This window comes from Actinia tenebrosa, unplaced genomic scaffold (assembly GCF_029948245.1).
Source record: "Actinia tenebrosa isolate PJP-AT-01 unplaced genomic scaffold, QUT_ActTen_1.0 PGA_scaffold17__23_contigs__length_9995812, whole genome shotgun sequence".
Taxonomy (NCBI): domain Eukaryota; kingdom Metazoa; phylum Cnidaria; class Anthozoa; order Actiniaria; family Actiniidae; genus Actinia; species Actinia tenebrosa.
In genome coordinates, this window is record NW_028292577.1 from 6,472,538 (window position 1) to 6,496,408 (window position 23,871).

Consider the following 23,871-nt stretch of genomic DNA (forward strand, 5'->3'; position numbering starts at 1 on the left):
AACCAACAGCTACAGAGTTCGTATGCGCTACCTGTCAAAGACGATGTTTTTCTAGAATCGGACTTCATAGCCACAAAAGAATACATAAACAATAACAATCATTTACTAAGTAGACATCTTACTCGTTAGAGGGATAGCTTCACACATAAATATTTGAATCAATATACTCAAAACGAAAAGAAAATAATGAAATTTATTAGTTATATCTACTTTGAACCAAGATACCACAGGGAATCCAACCCCTTTACTTTAATTGATCTCATTTACTATTAGAAACCAGATTGTAAATTTGCGCCATTGGATATGTTGATTATTTTGCTATCATGGAGTTCACATCCAGTAAAACGACTTTTGGCTACGGGTATCCTTTATTCAAATGACCATATTTAAGGGTATCCATGACCATATTTAATAGTATCCTTTACCGTATTTAAGAGTACATATCTTTTTTCAAATGAACGTATTTAAGGGTATCCTTGACCATATTTAAGAGTATCCTCTTTCAAATGACCATACGTAAGAGTATGCTCTTTTCACACCTTTTTTAAAAATACTTATATATTTGTTAGCTTTAATTATCGATTTAACTTCAGGCATAAATGTCTATTATTGAGAATGTCTCGGCTAACTTCATCGTAAACTTGTTTCTCGTCGCTTCGTCCAAGATCAGTTTGGCGGTTAGAAATCCACCCTCATTAGCCTCAGTTTAGTGTACGATTGCTTCGCTATAAAACCAACTGCAAGGGTAAAGAATAACAGGATTGGGTTAAGAGTGAACGGTGTGTTTTGAGAAGAAACTATATCACAGGGGTAGAGTGCTTTTCACAGCCCCCTCACAGCCCAATTTCCATACATTTACTGTATTTTACGTGTACCTCTCTCCGCCCGGGATGTAGTCTTCATCCGTATGTATCTAAGCCTTCACTTTGAAACCGATGTAGTTTCCATATTATCAATTTATACCACTCGTTCAGTGAAAAAATCACAGACTAATCCAGTCCTAATAGTAATAGTTATAAACTTCTGCATTCATAGAGTCAGTTCTAATGCAAACTCATCACCACCAAATATTTTATTACATTAACAGAAGGCGTCTCTCTGAAGCGTGTGAAGGGGTGCGTGCGGAGAAGCCTAGTTTTACAAATATCACAACACTCAAAAGGATACCAATTAGTAAGCCTATTTTAGAAATTACATTAACAGGAGAAGGCGTACCTCTTTAGAGTGTGAAGGAGTACGGGGTAAGCGAGGTTTGCGAAAATCACAACACTCAAAAGGAAACTTATGATTTAGAAGCCGGAAACTTTCAGTCGATCCCATGAATTCCTTTCGGCGTTCAAAAGGACACCGAACTCAGCTTGTTTTAGAAATGACATTGACAGGAGGAGGCTTCCCTCTCATGAAGAGTGTGATGGAGTACGAGCTGGAAACGAGGTTTGCAAAGATCACAGCACTCAAAAGGACACCGAGGTAAGCTTATTTTAGAAATTACATTGATAGGAGAAGGCGTCCTTCTGAAGTCCAGTTGTTTGGGCATGGGAACTTCTAAGTGATAGAAGTCAGTCATAGGCTATACCACAGCTACACAGATCTATTTCAAATATAATAACTTCTTTATTCATTTAGCAATAGTTCTTTCTTGATTTTGAATCGTATTACAGGATCTTAACCAGGGTAAAAGAAAATAGAAAACGTTATAAAACAGAGTTTACATTTGTCTTTTTGGATGATTTTTTATCCATCTTCTAAAGAAAGCGGATTTTGCGTTGATTTTATCAAGAATATGGGAAATAACATCGAGTTATTCAATCTTTTTTTCAAGCAGAAAGTCCAGCGTAGGAAATCAAAGATATATTATATCATATATGTTCCATTTCCCTATTGGATTGTTTCACCTTATCTTATGGACTCCACCCTTTGACCACGTAAATATCCATGCTGGTATGGTATCAGTGTACAGCCCCGTTTAAACTAGCGATTTTAGCTGCGATTTTTTTTGCGATTTTGTCCATAATAAATAATGATAAAGAATTTACTTGTAAAGTTTTTTTCAGGATACCAAGATTTTCCTAGACGAATGTCTCTTTTGAAGGATGAGACAAAAGATTTCATATTTCCGAAAATTGCCACAAAAATCGCAGCAAAAATCGCCGGGAAAATCGCCAGTGTAAACGGGGATTACCACACCCCAAGTCCAACACTCTTTTCCTTGCCTAAACCACCCCCTCTTCTTCAATTGCACTGAATCGATCATTTCATATAATAGATACACAGGGAGCCCAAGTTAGGAAAAAGAGCTAGACGAAAATGAAATACACTTCTGCATCTTCCGACATACTGCGATCAAGGGGAATTACATTAGGAAAAAAGGCGCGCAGAAAAAAAAATCGTATTGCTTGATAATTTCTGTTTGCTTTTATTATTGAGCACGCTTCCTTAGACCCAAAGCCATCTTTGTTCAAGTGATATATTTTCCAGATTTTGTTTTTGACTAGCAGTTTAATCTAAATTTGGCTCCCTGTGATAGCTCTTGCTTCACACGCCTTTAGAACCACCCCACCCACCCTGCACATGCTAAAGTTATCAAAACAGCTAGCCAAGCCAAATAATTTCACTATTTTAGCGTTTCAATAAAGTTATCTAAATTATATTCAGCTTCGTATTGATCTTCATCCCACAGTTTGCCCATGTCTTCAAGCATCGACTTCAGGGACACTTTGCTCTTCTCGGATTCTCGTAGAGCTTCGTGCTTCGTTTCATTGCCTTGTTTCTCGACTGAAAATAGATCAAGCAGCTGGCCAGTGTCCATGGTCTGCAGACTCGAGTTGTCTTGGGATATGACTGTGTTAGCGATGGTGAGTTTGAATTTCTGAAGACTGGAGAGGAATAGGTGTGGATTGAGTTATATTAATAGCTGGTCTAAAAATTGCTTGTGGTGAAAGAGATAAATTAAGAAATCAATGTATAAAACTTTTGAGCTCTGAAACGCAAACTTTTGAAGAAAAGATGCGGATGGAGAGATGAAAAAATGAATGAATGAAAATTATTAAGAAAATGAGAAACTAAAAAAAAAAGAAGTAGGAAAAAAGCACGATGAAAATGAGAAAGAAATGAATTTTTTACCAACCCCATAATTTTCTCCTCTAGTGTTCCCTTGGTGATCAGTCGATAGACACTGACAACCTTTTTCTGACCAATACGGTGAGCTCTATCCATGGCCTGAAATAACCAACAGAATTATCAGAATAATGATATGCCATAATAATAATAATAATAATCATATGTCATAATAATAAAATAATGGAGTAGACATCGAGAAGTCAGAAAAAATCGACCCCATGACCCTTCGTATACGAGTCGGATGCCTTATGGATGAATTAGTAAAGACTTCAAAATCACGTCGCTCGGTTAGCAGTCCACAGTGCTAGAAATATCCCACATGAAACATCAGCAGTTCATTTCGTCATATAAATAGCGAAAGTAGTCTATACTGAATAAGAGCTTTTTACTTGTTAGTGTCGTGTAACGTTCGTAATCAGATGACGTAAGACGATCGATAAACGTTTAATTATCGATCTGCTAACATCTTAGTGAGTGAGCGAGTGAGTGACACATTTGCATATTCAGACCCCTCACAATAACTCGTTTCTACGCTTCGCGTATCCACGAGTTAAATATAAACAAAGTCTCTTTTCAAGAGTTACTAATTTATTGAATTACACGTGCACATTATTCAAGCCACCATAATGATTACGTCATCAAACATACCTGTAGGTCCTTCATTGGGTTCCAGTCATGCTCTACAAAAATGACCGTGTCGGCACCAGTGAGGTTAAGCCCCAGTCCTCCTACGTGCGTCGTTAACAGCAACACATCAATTGAAGGATCGTCATTGAATCTAAACCAAGATATTGATAATCTTTTGAAAATGAAGGTATTTAACAATTCATAAAGCTGAATGTGAAACTGACCTGTGCACAATAGATTGTCTCGATCCAGCTGGAGTCGTGCCGTCTAGACGGAGGTACGTCACACTGGGCAAGTGACACCTGATTGGTCAGAAAAGTCGTGTTAGTACTGAGTATCACAAGTTTGCCATGGATAGGACGCTACCGTGCCGTGAAGGGTACAGCGGGGATATACTCCTACTCCTACTCCTACTCCTACTCCTACAGAATTTAGTCTAAGGAAACTGGGACTAAGACAGTACAGTGTCGTGCCAAGACCGGTAATGGGGGTATACTCATACTCATACTCACTCATACTCATACTCATACTCATACTCATACTCATACTCATACTCATACTCATACTCATACTCATGCTCATGCTCATGCTCATATTCATATTCGTACTCGTACTCGTGCTCGTGCTCGTGCTCGTGCTCGTGCTCATGCTCATACCCATACCCATACCCATACCCATACCCATACCCATACCCATACCCATACCCATACCCATACCCATACCCATACAACCGTGGGGGTATACAATTACTCATACGGAATCTACTTTAAGAAGATTGCAAGACATACTTAAGTAGATCGTTTTCCACTATATCCAGCATACTCTTCATCTGACAAAAGAGCAGTACTCTGTGCTGAGAGACAACTGGTTCTGACGCCAAGTCACCAGATAAGCTTGATGTACTGATGCCAATACCACAATCAAGTAAAAGTTGCCTGGAAAACAATGAAGTGTGAAAACAATGAAGCGTGAACAAATTATTGAGTGATTTATTATTTGGGCCTCCTTTGGAATACTCATAACATAAAAAAGATTTTTTCTATTCGTCACAAATAGGTCGTTTGCACGATGGCGTCATTGACCTCTACTACCAGACTACCTAGCACACTTTCTTTTGTTGAGTTAACTAATGCCAATTTTCTTACTCTTCTCGTGAAGGAATACAAATTTGAATAAGAAAAATTCGCAAAGCATTATGGTAGTGGGAGTCAAATGACGCCATCATGTAAGCGTCCTATTGGCGTCCAATGGGCGTTTGTGCTGTGGTGCCGCTGTACTCATGATAATGAAGGCTTGCAGCAAACACTAGAGCCTACATAAAGCCCTGGAAAGCCAGAGTCATTTTTCTATCCTGGCTCTAAACTCCACCCCCACTGCGAACCAGAAAGCCACAGGCACCCCAAGGAATCAGTTTTCCTACTCACTTCAACGCCACCAGTTTAGCAGCATGGTGTATGTCCCGTATAGATGTCTTGGAGTCCCGTATTTGTTCTGTAATCTTTTCGTATTCAGGATGTTGTGGCGTTAACACTAATAATGGATGGTTGCACACCTTACGTAGATACTGGAGAGCCTGGTAAAACAAGAGAGACAAGAGCAATACATACCAGGTAATCTAAAGATAAAATATTAGCCAATCGGATTGCGAATAGCATCTTTGAGCGACCAATCCTTAAAGAGCAGGGAGGGAAAATAAAATAGCGTATGGTTCGACGCCACGTCACGCAAGGATCATTCTTTGCGCCCCTAGTCACTGGTAGGCTCATAGTTAGGACCCTTACCACAGGCTACCCATGGATGGATGTTACGTACCTGAAATATGTGAGTCGACCCTTTCTTTGCCTTGTCTTGTCCACCGTCCACTAGAGACAAAGAATCACTCAGTCCTTTCTTTGTCTGTGATTTTGCAAAATCCTCGTATAGTTGAACCTGTCATGAAAAATATAATCATTAGGTCAGTATGGGTTACCTGTGTGTGGATAGACAAGGGACAAACAAATATTGTGGACTCGAACCATTCATTTCCTTCCATTTTCCAAACTACTTTCCATTTTTACCTTTCTCTTTCCCACTCATTTACTTTCATTTTTATTATTACTCCTGATTTCCGCATTTCTTTATAGGTAAGCAAGGGCGGATGCAGCCAAAATTTTAGGGGGGGGGGACTAATAGAGTTTACGCGGGGGTCTAATTGAGTTTCTTCCGTCAACACGACGGAAAACAATAAATAAAGCATCTAATTCAGTTTTGTTTTGTTTTTTTGTTCTGCTGAAGAGGGGCTTCAGTCCCCCTTTTCCCCTTACCCCCCCCCCCCCCTGGATCCGCCCTTGGTAATCTTAAGTAGATTACGTAGTTCTCCCACCCTTCAATATTTTGCTTACACAGACCTTCAAAAGACAGCATCAAATCTGAACAAAAACCTGAAACAACCTCTGGGCTGATCAAAGCAGACCACCCTCTATCTAATAAATGGGAGAACAATCCTTAAAAATCCGATGATTACAAAACTACCAAGTCAGTCATTCAGTTACCTGTATTGGGCTTAATTCACAGTAATAATCTTGGATAATTTTTGGTGGTAGATCCTGCAGTACATCTTCTTTCAGACGTCTAAGAATGAATGGTAAGACCTGGCGATGTAGAGCTTCCATCGCAAGTGCACCTACAAACCAAGTAAACAATGAGCCATCTTATCCAGTAAGCGACCATCATCCATAAACACTGCCCTCCAGTGATAAATTTCTACGAAGGAAGCTGAACCTGTGATGGACGATGTTCAGTAAGCACCACCCACAGTGACGACCTACAGTAAGCACCGTTCAAGTGACCAACTAAAGTGACCGTCCCATTTAGTGACTACACCCACTGAAATAGACCCAGAAGGCAAGTGACCACGCCCACTGACCAAACAGATTTACATCCTAAGTGACCAATAATAACAAGGGACCACACCCATCATATTAATCAAGCAACATCTTGCAATACCACCCCACTTGGTCTAAGTTAGCCTGCATAGCGGCCCAAATTCCTGTCCCCTCCTACACAGGCCCCCCCACCCCTTACCCCTTACCCCCTCCCCCCACTTTGGGCCACTACGCAGGCTAGGTCTTAGCTTACAAGACTAACCAGCTTCTTGTTCTTTGGATGAGGACTTGGCATCTCTGCTCTGTAGAATCGGTTTACCATAGCGAGCCTGGAATTGTTTTTCTGTTCCCAGGAATCCAGGCATGAGGAAGTCAAATAATGACCATAACTCAAGTACATTATTCTGTAACAAGGATAAAAGACTCTTAGCTCACCACACTCGTGGTCACCTTGGAGTTTGGATCATTTCTGATTACCAGTGTATGTTTGAGGCAAACAGAACGGGGGCGGGGCACGGCACGGTACACCCAAAATGTAGACAATTGCTGGATTCCCTTCAGCTGATAAAATTCCTCGAATCTCATTATATGCTCCAAATAGTAGTCAAACACTGACATGGGCTTTCAGCCATAAACATTCTACTCAAGACTTGCGATTCAGATGATGAACATTCCACATGAATCAGAAAATCACGTAAAGTGAAAGTAATTATATTTACTAACCTGTATGGGTGTTCCACTGAGGATTAATCTATGACTTGCTTGAAGCTGTTTAATGACTTTAGAAAGCTATGAAAAATAAGTGATAAAAGATTTCGTTCCATTCTTATGAGGTATATATGCACAAATGACAAAGCTTTGTGGCTTCCCAATCAGCACCCTAGTTCACTCAGGTTATATAGAGGTTTTGCATCATCACGTGATGGCAGCCATGTTAGATGGCAGGAACAATAAAATCGTTTTACATGAGAAATAATTCAATTCCCGAGAGCAAAGGGATTTCATTGTCATCTAACCACAGGCAACCCAAGCTGTATTATGGGCATGGCATGTGATGGTGCTATATCTCAAATATTTTATATAGAAAATAATATACCTTTGTTTTCCCATTCTTTATGATATGCCCTTCATCTAGAATACAATAGTTCCATCTTATTGACCTGAAAAATGACATTTATTATTATATGGCAAGGTAATTTTACACGCTATGATTGGTCAATTTGCGGTCCATAATTTACGGTACGGACCTCGCACTTGGTTAATAAGAGCTATGTATAAGGAACACAACTTTACCACAGGGTAAGTTAAGAAGGGTGGGAAGTAAGTTACTAACTTGAAAAAATCGCTGTCATTCCTGACGATATCGTATGAGGCTACAACAAGGTTGTGATTCTTGACTTTAGAGCGCAATCTGGAAATGAAAATGAAAACAGTTTACACGTGTATGCCGACAGCCTCATGACTCACACCTTCTTTTCTTTGAAATGCTATAAACAATTTTGAGACCAGTGTGAAGATGTTCGTGAATGACGTAATAAATGTGCACGCGCAAGCCACGCCCTCTTACCTCTGTCTCTCGATGGGAGAGTGACAAATTCGATACTAAAATGCATGAGGTAATAAATGTACACGTGTATGCCACACCCTCTTACCTCTGTCTCTCGATGGGAGATCCAGTATAATGTAAAGGTTTTAAATAATCTTTAGTGACAAATTTTTCTACTTCGTACACCCAGTGACCAGTCAAAGTTGGAGGGCATATGACGATAGAGGGGAGTGGTTTACAGTCTGGATTAGCTGTCTCCTGTCAATCAATAGAGGATAAAACGAAATACCATAAGATGAGAACAGGATTACTAAACAAAGGGTTGTCCAGGTATGGAGCAATGTAGTTAGAAATGAAATTGTGAGTGGGGGTGGGGGTGGGGAGATCAGATTCTTCTATTATCAGACGTCATCTTTCTTTAGTACTGTATTCATAACAGATTTCATGACAAGGTCCTTGACAGATCCGATTCAAAAGGGAGAGGTGGGATACCCAGTAACCCAGTTACCTATACTCGCCTGTGGAAGTGAAACTCTGGATTTTGTCCTCAAATACCTCCAAACTATCTGTTCTATCTGTACTATCTGTTTGCATGTATGCTAAACAACATGTTTCTGCAACATAGAAATTGTCACTACGTACGTCCAGTATCAAGCATTCTAACAGTTATCTGAAGGGGGAGGGGGTATTTGTCAGTACCCATCACCTAAATCAAACAAATTGGGTCCCTATTTTGAAACATCATTGCCAATTAATCTTACCTTGAATTTTTGTAGTTGATTATGATGATTCCCTGCCATAATACATATTGACTGTAAAGTCTTCCCTAAACCCATATCTAGACAACAAGTTAAGAACTTATAGCTACACTAAAGAGAAAACCACTTACTACCTAACAGACCAGGTAGAGGGTTATTGTTCACCCTGTGTTTAGTTCTTTTTTTTCAGAGATAGTGATCAGGGTGTATTCTATTTTAGCTTGAGCTGTAACCAGAGAGCTTTAGATTTGATAACAAGGACAAGTAGTATTGACCATAAGAAGTCTGATGATATATTTTCATCCTTGTCCTCGTCTTCAAAACTAAAGCTCCATTATATCTGTTGTTCTTCATGCATAGAACAGAATGCCCCTTGCCTTTCAAACTTAGACAAAGGAATATATATTTCTGTGCACCAGCATAATATTTTATATGCTAGATTATGTTCAAAGGATACCATCACACAATATTCCATGTAGTTTGTACTTGTTTAAGAAGGCTAACCAGTTGACCCCGTCCTGTTGAAGGAAATAAAGATTACTAGGATGGAATTGAACAACACAGAATTGAGCGAATTACAAACTGGGATGAGATGGAATTATCAAGAAGAAATGGAAATGATATCAAAAATGGGATATATAAAGTTAAATGAAACATAATAGCATGAAAAGGATTTAGGTGTATGGATGAAGCAAATGGGTATGATCAAAAGAGATGGAATGCAATCAATCAAAATCAATGGGAAAAATGGTAGGGAGGAATGGAATAGGAACTACTTAAATAATGATCAAGAGATGGTCAGGTGGGACCGGATAGGATTGCATGGGATGGATGAAATGGAATGAATGGGAGAGATGATCATTACTAGTCCCCTCGCAGCCATTTTTAGTCTTGCTACATCCCCCTACAGTTCATTTCTCTCCCCAGAGAAGTGCACTGTGGGGGAATGGAATGAGACTAAAAACGGCTACGAGGGAGACTAAGATGATACTAACCTGCTGGTATTTCCTCAGTTCAGCCTTAATTGGTACAGGGATTGTGTAGCTTTGTAGTTTCTTAGCATCAAGAAGCTGCTCAAGGAAGACTCTCTCTTTCTGTTTCTGCTCAATGAGAGCAGCTGACATGTGAGGTGGGTCAGGTATGCCTGCCTGAATATGAATGAGCAATTAGGACTACGATAGTAATGTAATTTTCTTTGCTTTTCTTTGACAATACGGCACTGAGCTGCCTTACCAACAAAACAAAGACAACAATATTGTATAGAGTTTCGTGTTTTGTCTTTGATGGGTAAAGGTGATCAATGTGCCTTCTTCATTCTTTTTTTTGTTTTTGTGGTGGGCTGTTGATTTTAATCGATGACATTAAACTGTAACAAAGCTTTATTTGCCCCCTGAATGCCCCATAATGTCTTGTGATCTAAGATGGTTGCCATATTGACAAAGAAGTCCATTGGTGAGCACCTTTTTCTTTTATTCCGTGAGAATAAAAGGACAAAAGGAATGGAAGCCATATTGGATGACATGACAAAAGAAACCACAACCAACATGGACCACTATATGACATCATATGCTCCCCAAAATAGGGAGTGCAAATGGAACATTATTACATGTTGAACCTACCTCTAGAGGCATTAGCCGAATTAAGGTAGCAAAACAGTGTGTTGCTAAGAGACGAACATCTTCACACTGATCACTCATACATCCCAATACCGGAACAACCAGAAGTACAACGTAAGGAACAATATTAATACCCATATGCTCAATTACATCTGAACCCCAGTTAAGAAGATGTAGTTTTTTAATAAGTTTGAACAAGTTCAAGGGCATACCCAGGGGTCCTAGAGTGCCTTCAGCGACTCTTTCAATAGACCAGTTACGAGTTGCATGTTACCACTGTGTGTTCCTTCATCGCAGACTCATTTACTCAGGGTTAGCCTTGAATAATTGTCTAAATATTCATAAATGCCAACGGTAAAGTAAAGAATGCGCAACTTTGACAAACAAACACTTTGAAATTCCATGGAGCTTCTCTAGAACACAGGAATATTTTGCACAAAGTTGTGGCTAACCCTGAGCAACAGAGAACTTTAAAACTGGAGTGTTGGTAGACTTTTTTGAGGGAGGGGGGGGGGGGGAGTGACCCCATAGGATATGTCCATAGTGGTTTGTGACGTTTGACAATTATGAACATTCTGTCTATGCCTGTATAACAGTTACGATATAAAGATAGGGAAGAAAAGCCATGAAGAAAAGATTAATAATGAAAAGATACGGTTGACAGATTCCACAGCGCCTTGTCTCTTGATCACACTATCCCCTGAAGCGAGGAGAGGAATGACATCTTCTATGACTGTCTTCAAGGTTTGCTGGGTGGCAGCAGTACTCAGGACACCCACACACCTGGCACTCATGTGACGCACTGCACAAAATGGATGCTGCAGGCACAGCAGGAGGTTGGGAAGCAGTTCAACAATCTGTGGGTGAAAACAGTGAGATATACAATTATCAAATGAGTATTATTTTAGCATAACATCTAATGTAATCGCAAAGATCATCATTGCTAACACCCTCATCACCATCATCGCTGTAGTTGCTACTATCACTGTTATTAATTTCATCATTATAATCATCATGTTGTAGTTTTTTGTCTTCATTCTGATTCTTCTAATCATCAGCATTTTCATCATTTATACTGTCCTTCAACCATCATTTTCCTTGTCATCACCATCATCATGAATACCACCACATCCATGCTCATCATCATCATAATGCATCAACATCACCTCCATGCTCATCACCATCAACATGCCATAACATCATCATCACCATTAGCCATGATTATGTTCATGCTCATCACCACACATCATCATCATCATTATCATCATCATCATGTTGAGAGCAATATGCAGTAAACACACACACATAATACCTTATTCAACAATGTTTTCTCAATGTGAGGAGTAAGCAGTTCTAGAACTTGTAGTGAGTTCACCAAAACTTGAGCATCACTTTCATTTATATGGATTTTCTCATCAGCTAAAAGTTAAAGCATATATCCCAAAATAATAATATGAGTAAAGATTCACACCACTTTGAATCTTTGCAAGTGTATTGGGACAGAATGCTGTCTGCCCCTGCAGGGAATCAAGAGTGGTGTAGTCAGTGATGATGCACTCACCTCTGGCCTCTAGGGTGTAAGATATTGGATTCCTAAAATCATCATATATCAGAGTAGAGTTTGCTAGATCTCTCTCTTCATTTAAGTTTTTTCTGGTTACCCTGGTTTTCTTCTGTCTGCAAAACCCATGCTAAATTCTAAGTTAGCCATGCCCTGACTTTGATCAGCCCAGAGGTTGTTTCAGGGTTTGATCTGTGAGTTAGCCATACCCTGACTTTGATCAGCACAGAGGTCATTTCAGGGTTTGATCTGTCAGTGACTAAGATCAGCCAAAAGGTTGTTTCAGGGTTTGATCTGTGAGTTGGCTGTGCCCTGACTTAGATCACCTTGTTCTACACTCACCTAATACTTTGTTGCTAACCATAGTCCCTAGAGGCTGAACCATTGTTTCCCACAGTTTAGGCAAACTGCTAGGGACTGATTCACCAAAGTGCTTTGCCAACCTTATTAGAGCAAATTCTGCACCTCGTCTTTGTGTTGATAATACTCTAGAAGACTGCGAAACAAATAGTTTAAAATAATATTGTTTACCCTAAGGTCACAATGGCAGTGTTGTTATCATAGCAACAGGTCTTTACCTCATTATCCTCATGGTTAGTGCTTTCTGTGTTTGCCATAGCAGCATTGTCAATAGTAGAGGTGGATACCTTGCCACGCCCTCCTTTCTTTGACACAGCAGCTGCAGCGTTCTAGAATCAAACCAGCACATAAGAACAACCAGTGGCACTGAACTTGTTTAAGATATCTGGGGAGGGGGGAGACATGCCATTTCAAATTTTTCTTGACTCTCCCCTTACATGCTGCCCACTTTCTACAGATTTAATTACCCCTTCTTTACACCAGTTTGATTATTATTTCTTCTTTGTTTTACTTTTTTCACTTTACTACTAACTACCTTTTGTTCCCAATTTGCACCCAAGCTGCCTCTAAAATAAGTCAAGACATTTTAGTAAAGGTCCTAGACTAAGAGGATTAGCATTGAACAAAATATCTTTTTCTCCTCTCCACTTCCCTTCCCTCTCCTCCCTAGTAATAAATGTAATAAATGACATTAATCCCATCCTACCTTGTGTTGTTGTACTAAGGTAAGAATACCATTATACTGATCACAATGAAGAACAGGTCCTTTGTCATTCACATTTAAACCAGTAGAGTTGTTAAATGAAGGGGTAGCCCCCGACACAGACGGCGAGGGTGGGGCTTCCTCTGCATCGATACTTAATATCAGGTTAACAGTTGGTGTAACAGATGGATCGCAGCATGCAAAAGAACAGATGTTTTTAATGATCTTTGGGTTTGGACAGGGTGCTCTTGGCATACTCAGCTGAAGAAGACAAGCCAGACTTCCTGCCGTTCTTTTCTGTGGAAACAAAATGAAAAATTACTGGTCAGTAAACAGCTACCATAAAGAGGGTGGGGCAGGGGGGCTATAGCCCCCCCCCCTCTCCACACACACACACACACATTTTTGGCTAATACCCAATAAATGTTCAGACCTCAATCTTTATGTATACACTTTATTTGCTACATTTTTCCATTCTAAGCCCTCTTCTCTCTGTTTTAGTGTGCATGCTTTATGGTTCTTGCTCTAGCCTTGGACCAGGTTTTGGAATATCATACCTGAAGTATTGTTTGTTCTTCTTTCTTGATTGAATCCATCACTGGTCTTATAACAGGGTTTAATTTGGAAGGAAGCTCTTTCAGTGCAATAAGAGTACAAGCAATACTACACTGCACCCTGTAGAATAACCACACATTAAGATTAATATAAAATGTACCATGATATTGTCTTGCAATATAGATAACATTTTATCAGAGCATTTTACCTAATGTGGAGTTTATTGTATTCACATTGCATCTGGCTTACTGTTGCAATCAAGTGCCGCCTCTTTGCTTCTAAAACCTACAAGAAAAGATCTAAGCATCATGAACCTGCCAAGAGTGGAAAACATGTCCAAGCATTATCTATCACATCTAGTTTTCACTCAAATCTTAGACTAACCTTCCTTTCAGCTGCTGGCAAGGCCTTGGTTAATTCTGTGAATAATGTTGTAGCCAGCTGGGTTGCTGTATCTACAGTGTAGCAGCTAAGATGGAGGGAAAAAAGGATGATTACAAAATACTATCAGGCCTTTGTAACATACAAGAGTATTGAGAAATATCAGTGCTGTGAGCTTGGTCAATTTAATAGAATTTTTCACTAACATGTATTAAATTAAACTTACAAATTCTAAAAAACTAGTGTTATTAAACTAACCCTGGTTGTGATCCAGCAGGAGCATCAATATGTTTGTCTCTCAGAGCAATCAGTAAACTCTATAACAATAAAAAAAAAACAAGTCAAGATAATCCCAACATGTTTATAAGATCATGATGATGATGATGATGATGACATTGATAATGATGATGATGAATAGGAATGATGTTGGTGATGAATACAATAGTTATGGTGATAATGATAACATTGAAGATGATGATGGTCATGATGACAATGGTAATGGCGATAATGATAACATTGAAGGTGATGATGATGACAATGATGATGATGATGACAATGGTGATGGCACAATGTGATAATGCTGAAAAATATTTTTAAAGTGCTGCGCTGCTAATGATAGTAATAATGTTGGTGATGGTGGTATTGATGATGATGGTGTTGTTTACAGTAAGATAATGATATAAGGCATACCTGACAGTCAGTCTGTAATCTTGTGTTAAGCACTGCAATCTCATCATATACAATTTGTTCAGATAACATGGTATTAAGCTGTTGTATTATGTTTGGGGGACACTGGCAGCCCTTAAATACAAAGCAATCACGAATTGTAACAGTTATGAAATGTGGTTGTACACTTGAGCTGTTTATACCTCAAAATAGACAAGTGATTACAATATATGACCTGATAACAACTTTTTAAACTAGTTCTACTAAATGAGACATCCCTTTATAAACATTGTTAAAATAAATAAAATAAATGATAACGATCACGAATCACAAATCGTTAACAGGCTTATACCTATAAAATATACAGTCATTAAAAAACTATACATTTAACAACCATCACTCCTCGTAGGGGGCTCTTCTGCAAGGTTCCCTCTACACACACTACCACTACATTCTTTACTTACAACACACAACCTTCGGAAAACCGGAGAACCCAGAGAAAATAAGGGAGAGAACTACACATCAAACAAACTTAACACACACATATGGTTCTAATGGTTCTGTTGGTGAGGATGTAACCTATGAACCCAGTCATATACTACAGTGGCATAGCAGCCAACCATGCCACCAGTATAATTATTCATATCCATTCTGCGTACAGTTTGTGTGCACCAGACCCTGTAACGACGTGATACAAATGCGTTCACATGCTGCAATGGTTTCAAGCCATATTGTACCTGGTGACAAAGTGACCATTCTTCCAGGATCAACGCAGCACACATTCTTTGAGTCCCTGAAGTAGACATCAGAGGGAAAACCAATGTCTGCATGAGGTAATCCAATGGCGTCGGCATCATCCCTCCAGGATACTTGGACAAATATGATGCAAGCAGCCCTAGGCATCTGATGAAGGTATTATAAATCTTTGTTAAATAGATAAATGAAATTACAATACACTTTAACAGTTGATAGAAATATGATCATGATGATAATATGATAGTTGTTGTGGTTGATGATGATGGTGATGATGATGGTGATGTTGGTGATGATGAGGGTGATGATGATGGTGGTGGTGTTGATGGTGATGATGATGATGTTGATGATGATGGCAAATAATGGTGATAATGACAGCAACAATAATGGTAGGCTTTTAAAAGACAGTGCATTTTAACAAGTGCACTCAATTTCCTTTACAACCATCACCAAACCTTTTGGAATAACTACTGTACAGTAAATCAATGACACTTACTTAGCAGCAGCCAATCTAGCTCTCAGCACAGCAGTCTCTCTTTCTGATTGTTCCATACTGATTGGCACCCCTGCTATCATTTCTGAGGTAGGTTCAGCCACAAGCTGACCACGCCCTCTTGCACCTTTGTCTTGGCTTTTATCAAGCTAGAAGACAAAGTGTAGATGCAAGTGTAGATGTAGGATTTCATATAATTATTATATTTTGTAAAAAGAATCCACTCTATGAGTTCAATAAAATGATATTCAGGTATCTTGGTGGTACCTTGTTACGGGGCTTGTGTAATGCCTGGAGAAGTAAGGAAGATTCTATAGGAACACACGGAGGCAGCATCATGATACCTATCCAGCTATTAAGGAATGGAACCACTGAGGCTGAAAGATAGTTCTTGGAGCTCTTGCACAGCAATTCACACCAAACCTACATGAAATACATATTGCTGATTTTCAATCATTCCCAAGAGAATGAAATAACAAAAGACATGGTGGCCATGTTGGAGGATATACGTAACAAAAGAGACTAACAACAAATCTTTAGTTAAATTCATCCAACATGGCAGCTGTGAAAGCCACCAATACTTAGAGCTTAATAAGCTATGCTTATAATTGTTTTACAGTATTATATTGGGATAAGAGGTGATTTAAAGTTTCAGTCCTTGACTTGGTATCATATGTGAATGTGAAGTTTATTTTATTTCCCTTGATTTAAGGACTATATATATTTCTGGGATCCCCTGTTCAACTCCCTCTGTTAACCCCAACATGCTAAATTAAAATTTATCTAAGTTAGCCTTGCCCTGACTTAGATCAGCCCAACAGTGATTATTAAGAATCCATAAAATTGATCCTTAGTGAACTGCAAGTAAACATGAGCGTTACAGCAGGGATATTTGTTTATTTGTTAGTTTCATACCTCATAATTAAACTCAAGTATTTTGAGGTCAGGTTCAAGAATAAATCTCTGGAAAATGTGCCTGAAAGCATCCTGCATGATGGGAGTCAACCACGTACACTCAACTCCTGAATCCTGTAATGAAAAGAAATCGATTTGTAAAAATCATCTTCATAAATCATCATCATCATCATCATCATCATCAGTATTATTATTATTGTTATTATTATCATTGCAGTGCATTCTTGGACTGTTTTGGAGATAAAATAGACACCGTTTTGGAAATATATCCCCATAAACAGTCCCACAATACACTGCAATACCAACTCAAACCAGTCTTTTCCTCAACCTAAGAATCGCATACAAAGTCTTCCTCCATGAATCTTTCAATCTACGAACTAAACTTTCCCTTTTAATATCTATTAATTAATGGTCATTTAATACCTTATTTGATGCTGAACCCACAAGCAATGTCTTGAGTGTCCTCAAAGCAGCCAGTCGTACAGATTTAATGGTATGCCTCAAGAATGGCCACAGTCGAGGAACAAGCTCAGTAAGTGAACCTGCTGCCCCAAGAAGATCTATGTTAACAGATGGACAAGCCAGCATGCCAGCAAGCAACGACATGATGCTATTGGTGGAGGCTGTCAAGTCATCTAGCTCAATTAATGTATCCCATAATATCATCAGAAGCTCTTGCACCTAAAAAAATCAGTCAGTTGGTGAATGAGCTGAGAGTCATTCATTCCTTTATTGGTTAATCTATTTGTTTATTCATTCGTTCATTCATTTTTTTCATTTCTCCTTCTTTCCTTCCTTCCCTTCTTCCTTCATTTGTTTGTTACTTCATTTGTTCAGTCAGTTGTTTCGTCAGCTAATTAAACAATAATTGGTCTGTTGGTCAGTCGGCCAGTCCGTCAAACTGTCATTCATTCATTTATTCATTCTGTCAAAAGTTGATGGTATAAAATCAAGTAGTGATTGGACTTACTTTATCAGGTGCTAGTTTGACTACAGCCTCAATGACTGGAAGTAAAGCTGAGGCAGCTAAGGCCCTGACGTCATCATCATCATCCTGTAATGCATACATGATTGGGTGCAATGCCAGTGGTATGAGGTCTGTTGTTAAATCCTGATGGAAGAACACAGCAACAACAACAAACAATGAAGGCATCCTGATATGAGAGAAACAGTTTTGCAGGGATGGATGAATGGAGGAAAGGGTGGGCTGACAAGCAGATGCAAGGAAAGATGGAAGGGATGGATGGATGGATAGAATAAACAGTAGTAACAAGTATTTAACAAAGAGGTCTACTGTACCTGTCTTACAGCTAACAGATATTTGATTCCTAACAGTCCACCATGTCTGACCTCCCACTCAATCTGATCCTGAAGTGTCAACAATGCCGTCATGACACTCTTGCAGTCCTCTACATCCATGTGCTTCAACACAACACCAAGAGTTTGTGCACAAGTTTCTCTCACCGGTGCCACTACCTAAAACAGTTTTAGAAAAAAAATTTCCTGTAAAAATGTTTTGATAAAACACAGGGTCAAAAATAATGTCTGCTCAATAGCTAGACATGATGGCCAGCCACTTTGCACTTACAGTAGCAGAGACCAATCAATGTGACCAGTCAAATGGACCAGTCTAAGAGGGTTTGGCCATAAATTTTGACTGAACATTGCCTATTCTCAAGACATTATTTTTAGCCCTTAAAACATGAGAAGAGCTATCATTGCTATTGGTAACTCATTTTTGCATCAGAATACCATGAACTACTTACCTCATCTGAGACAAAGTCTCCAAAACGATCCAGTGCAAGAACACAAAGAAGATGAACAGCCATGTTCTCCATCCATTTCATGTTCTGGTTTTGGAGCTAATTAACAAGAAAGGTGAGAAGTAATTATGGAACTGCCTTTAGATTGGAATGATAAGAGAAAATGAATATTTCAGAAGGCAAAATAATTAGCTATTATTTATCTTGTTATGCCTGTGAGTGCTGCTATTTTTGCTGTTGCTGTTGTCCTTATTGTTGTCATTACTGTTGTTATTGCTGTTATAAAGAACCCAAGAAAAGTAAAATAGCAAGAACTATGATTGTTACACAAGATTTTGCACAATCTAATACTACAGTAATTAGTTTTTATCTGGTTTGATATTTTATTCTATCAAAATTAATGTTAACCCTGAACCTAAATACTCACATCTTGACTAAGGGTGTCTACAGCCTTTCCTGCACCTTTTCCATGCACCTTGATAATTTCTCTCAGACCAGTTGCTGCTCCATGCCGAACCTACCAGCAACAATAATATCGATTATTATTTAACCAAGGGTATTATTTTAACCAAGCGATGATTAGAAAATTTTCTTCTACTACTATTACTACAGTACTAATACAAATAATAATGATCATAATGAAAAAAATGATGATAGAAATATAACCATCGTCATATCACTGTCACCATCACCATCCTCGTCATCATCACCATCATACTACCACCACCACCATCATCATCATCACCATCATTATCCTCATCACCACCACCACAACCATCACCATCCCTACTACCACCTTTATAATCCGTCACCATCATCATCATCATCATTATTATGCATCATCACCATCATCCTTATCATCATCATCTTCATTATCATCACCTTTATTATCATCATCACCAATACCACCATCATCATCATCACCACCACCACTACTACCACCACTGCCATCATCATTTGAGAGCTATCCCTCCCTGTAAACAGCCTTTTACAAAAGGTTTGCTCCAACGCGGACACAACAACTACCACTACATGCATGTTAAATAAATCATCTTTACCTCCCATGATTGGTGAAAAAGCTCCTGACATAATTCTTCACTGAATGCCTCAAATGGCCATTCTCCAGACTGAAAGTAAGAAGGACAAAGTGGTTTTATAACATGTGTGCTTTTGAAGAGACCATCAAAATGCTAATGATAAATAGTTTGAAACTAAAATATTTAAAACATTTAAGATATTTAATGATATGCACAAACAACCTCGATGATCAAAGTCAAGGAATGGCTAATTCTCAAATCAAATTGAAATTTAGCTTTCTAAGTCTTTGAAAAAAGAAAAACCAGAGAACTTAGAGAAAACCTCTTAAATCAAGGGAGGTCATGCTCAGTCCAGGAGTTAAACCAGAGCCCCAGAGGTAACGGGTGAGTCACTGTCACCCTTGATTTCCTACGATGGACATAAACATGTCTAAGTGAAGTGGGGTGGGAGTTGGGGAACAAACCTCTTCAAAAGTGGCAGCAACATCAGTAACATTGTCTACAACAATTTTATCTGAGTCGGCAGGTTGTTCCACTAGAACACTTGCTGTCTTTCTTTTCTTTGATGATGGTGCATCATCCTCATCATTCCTAAAGACAACAATTAAGTCAGTTCACCTCAGTACAAACACCTATATTATGTTATTGGATTGTCATCCACAAATATTTTACTGTTTGGGCTTGCTTTGGTAATTAAACACAAGGGTCCCAATCAGCCAAAATGGCAATATTTCCTTAAAGGCTAAATTATCGCTGATAAAAAGTTATACAAATTTGATCATGCATGATAATAAATCTTTGACAATACATTGTTGTGCTACTATTCAAAGATTTAACCATGGTGAACCAATCACAATAGGTAAAAAGAAAGGTAAGCAATCAACTTAAGCCATGCAATAATCAACTAGGATGTAACAACTAACTGTAAACCATGATATGGACATTCAAAAGATTAATCTTAATTTATTTTTTATACCATCAATAACTTACATTGCATTATCACCAGCATCTTTTGATCTTTGTTTGGCCAACAGCTTTGCTTTTCTCTTGGCTCTGTTTTTTTCTCTAGCACTCAGTTTAGAAGAGGAGCTGATGGCGGCAATTTCTGCTGCGACAGCATCAGCTGCACTCTGAAAGATTTCCAGTAGCAGTAACATAATCAACATAAAAAAGAAATGGAATGGGTTTAATATCAAATTCCCTATGAACCAAGAGAAATGTATCCTTCCAAGAACCAGCTTGCAATAACCCTGTGGGAATTCCAATCTCTTTGGAGCCATGAGGGAGGTATGGATAATATTCAGAACCACATCCCTTTTTCCTTTGGCATTTCCCATCCTACAGACCCCTTGCAGCACCTTGGAGTGTAGCTCAATTTGGAGGACATAACAATAGGTTTCCAATTCTCATGAGATTGAAATTCTTTTGTCCTTCAATTCAAATTGAGGTGCTTTGATGTCACATGCAAGAGGCCTGTTATTATTACAACAAACTCAAAAATCAGAACATACCTCAAAAGAGGACTGCTTCTTCAGGTTTTGGGGTCTTGTCTCTTCTGGTTTTACGAGCAAGTCCTCATCCTCAAACAACTTGTCCATCCCTACATCAAGTCCAGGTATTATATCAAGCCCCAGTCTCTTACGCACCATTTTCTTCTGATACATTAACTTTTCTTTTGGGTCCAGACCTACAACAAACAGCAAAATTTTTATTAAAAAAGTATAAAAAGGAAGGGAGTGTGTGTGTGTGTGAAAGAGAATGACAAGAAGAAAAGAAGAAAGGAAGGATCGAGAAAGGAATAGAAAGGAAAACTAATGAATAAAAGAATGAAAGAGTAAGAATGAAAGAGAATAATATGGGAAAAATATAAGAAAAATGGCCGCACCGACCCCCGAAGAAGCCAGACACGCCAACCGCACCCACCCTCCCCACCCCGCCGCCAGCAGCCAAGGGAGCAAGCTCTTAAGAAGCAGGTTTATCATAATTAGGACCAACCAATAAAAAGGAGGAAGCTTCCTATATCTTCATAATATTATTATATTATCATGTGTATTATTTAATGGACATTATTTTGTACAGTATCTTACCAGCAAGATCCTCATCAGGCAACTCATATTCTGCACCAGAAGACCCAACCAATGGCTCACCATGTTGAAGGACTCTTTTGATATCAAACTTTGAAAACTCAAGCTGCTCTGATTCCATACTGCTGACTGAACTACTATCCTGTGCCTCAGCTATTATCAAATACAAGTAGAAGAAGAAAAACACCAAATATTAGGATGTTGTTTCTGTTTAACATTCCCATTGATGGAGTGTAAGTGCATCACAAGTCCCCCCCCTCCCTCTCCACCTGCCACCTGTCTTTTATACCAGGGGGTAGAGGATTTGAAGCACTCTGAGTTGAAATTCCAACAGAGCGCAAGGTCTTTACAGGAAAATATGAGACTAAGGTCTGTACATAAAAGACTGAGGTCTGATATTTTCCCATATTAAAAGACCGAGCAAGTGAGGTAAATCAAAGGATTGTTATATGGCATTATTGCTAAAAATACAAATAAATGTTTTTTTAAGGAGGTAGCTTGGGAATTGAAATTCCATTATCACCTATGCTCATGCACGCTGGCTATTGAACCAGACCTGACATTACTCTCTCTTATAATTTTGTAAGGACAAATAATAAGAGTAATCCTGAACACCTTTACCTTTAACTTGAACTCCTGGTGGATCCCACATGGGAACATTATTAGCAATAGCTTCAATAGCTTGTCCACCAGCTATCCTAGTGTCCCAGTTATCACTTTTAAGGAATGTGTGGACCTGCCAAGATCAAAACAGGAATCATAACGATATTTGCTGTTTACGAACATTGAACATTTATTGTACAAAATGCACTGGAAACAATCGATAGTATAAATGTGAACACATATTGTACAGCATCTCTGTACTGTGACAGCTGTAGAGCATGAGATAAGCAAGCTTAGGAACATGAGGCATAGTGAAAGTTCCTCTTGCTTTTCAAGTACTCTACAGCTCCTACACAGCACTTTCACATCGCTTTGTAAAATATTTTTGGGTGACTTTGCGTGATCGTGTCTATGCCCTCTGATATAGACAAACATGGTAGCAACCAATCAGCATGCACGTTATATTTCAAATTTCTTATTTGCTAATAAAATATAAACATATTTAATCACAGAGATATCTTGTTGGAGATATTTCTGAACCAAATATTCAGAGGACTAATTGATAAATTGATTATGAACTTAAAATCATTTTGACCACATCGATTTCAAACTGTGTTCATTATTCATCATTGTGTGCAAAATAACTAAAATTTGCTGAAGGTCTCTTTAAATCTTTAGGAAATACTAGAAAGATCCAAGCTGTTGTTTGACATAATGACAGGAGGGGAAATATTGAGGTATTTTATAGTACGTAAGTTTATACTTGAAGGAGTAAAACCCTACATACAACAATACTCTCTGAATAGAAAGAACAGTGCTAAAAGATACCCTAGCAAGAAGATTAGGGAGCTCATGTGGATGTAGTTTCTGTACTTCACCAAGCTGTGTAGCTGCAGCCTTCCTTATAACAGGAGTAGAACCAGTATCCAACAACAGCAGCAGGCGATCAAGTCTGCAGCAAAAAAAATACAATCCATAAATTTTACAAAAAATCAGGTAATTAGCTGCAATTTAGGCTTATATACTGACCTTGTCGCCATCTTGAAGCTCTAAAGTTAAAGCAAATAAATTTTTAATTCAACATTTTCTTGTCATCTAGAACTCTTTGTCATGGTGGCAGACATTTTTTCCTTCCTCTCGTTCCCAGACCCCAAATCGTGACCAAAATATCACCACCACAGGTAGGGAGAGGAGAATTTTGTTCTCAGAAAAATGTTTTTCCCCACCCGAGAGAGTAGAGTTTTGTATCGGACGCGCGTGGCAATCTTTTCCCGCTCTTTTTTTAGACTCAATCAAGAGCCAATCAAAAAAGAGACATTTGAATTGACCAATCAAAAGTGTTGTTATATTTTTGTATCAATTTTACGCGAAGGATGGCATATTTTTCAAAGTTGCAGAAGAAGAAGAAGTACAAGATTTTTCTTATTAGTTTTTGATGGTAAAAAGTCATTTTTATACGGCTTAAT

At 38.6% G+C, this 23,871-nt stretch overlaps 1 protein-coding gene across 1 annotated transcript; it reads right to left on the reverse strand.

Moving 5' to 3' along the window:
* Positions 1–1,592: 1,592 nt before the first annotated feature.
* On the reverse strand, positions 1,593–23,535 carry LOC116292722 (TATA-binding protein-associated factor 172). Its single transcript, XM_031700080.2, has 44 exons — positions 23,435–23,535; positions 23,234–23,357; positions 22,424–22,538; positions 21,806–21,955; positions 21,230–21,405; positions 20,709–20,848; positions 20,183–20,309; positions 19,740–19,808; positions 19,109–19,198; positions 18,685–18,780; positions 18,218–18,394; positions 17,889–18,029; positions 17,342–17,599; positions 16,919–17,032; positions 16,271–16,426; positions 16,007–16,152; positions 15,495–15,660; positions 14,782–14,892; positions 14,350–14,408; positions 14,095–14,179; positions 13,919–13,995; positions 13,713–13,830; positions 13,159–13,452; positions 12,671–12,781; positions 12,435–12,588; positions 11,844–11,950; positions 11,187–11,388; positions 10,535–10,683; positions 9,911–10,063; positions 9,373–9,433; positions 8,919–8,995; positions 8,264–8,415; positions 7,945–8,022; positions 7,708–7,771; positions 7,335–7,400; positions 6,874–7,015; positions 6,279–6,409; positions 5,560–5,676; positions 5,172–5,320; positions 4,536–4,682; positions 3,972–4,049; positions 3,769–3,898; positions 3,128–3,219; positions 1,593–2,876 (listed from the first exon to the last, which is right to left on the reverse strand). Exons 1-44 carry the CDS (start codon positions 23,443–23,445, stop codon positions 2,615–2,617), a joined length of 5,622 nt encoding a protein of 1,873 aa, XP_031555940.1. The 5' UTR covers positions 23,446–23,535; the 3' UTR covers positions 1,593–2,614.
* Positions 23,536–23,871: the final 336 nt, after the last annotated feature.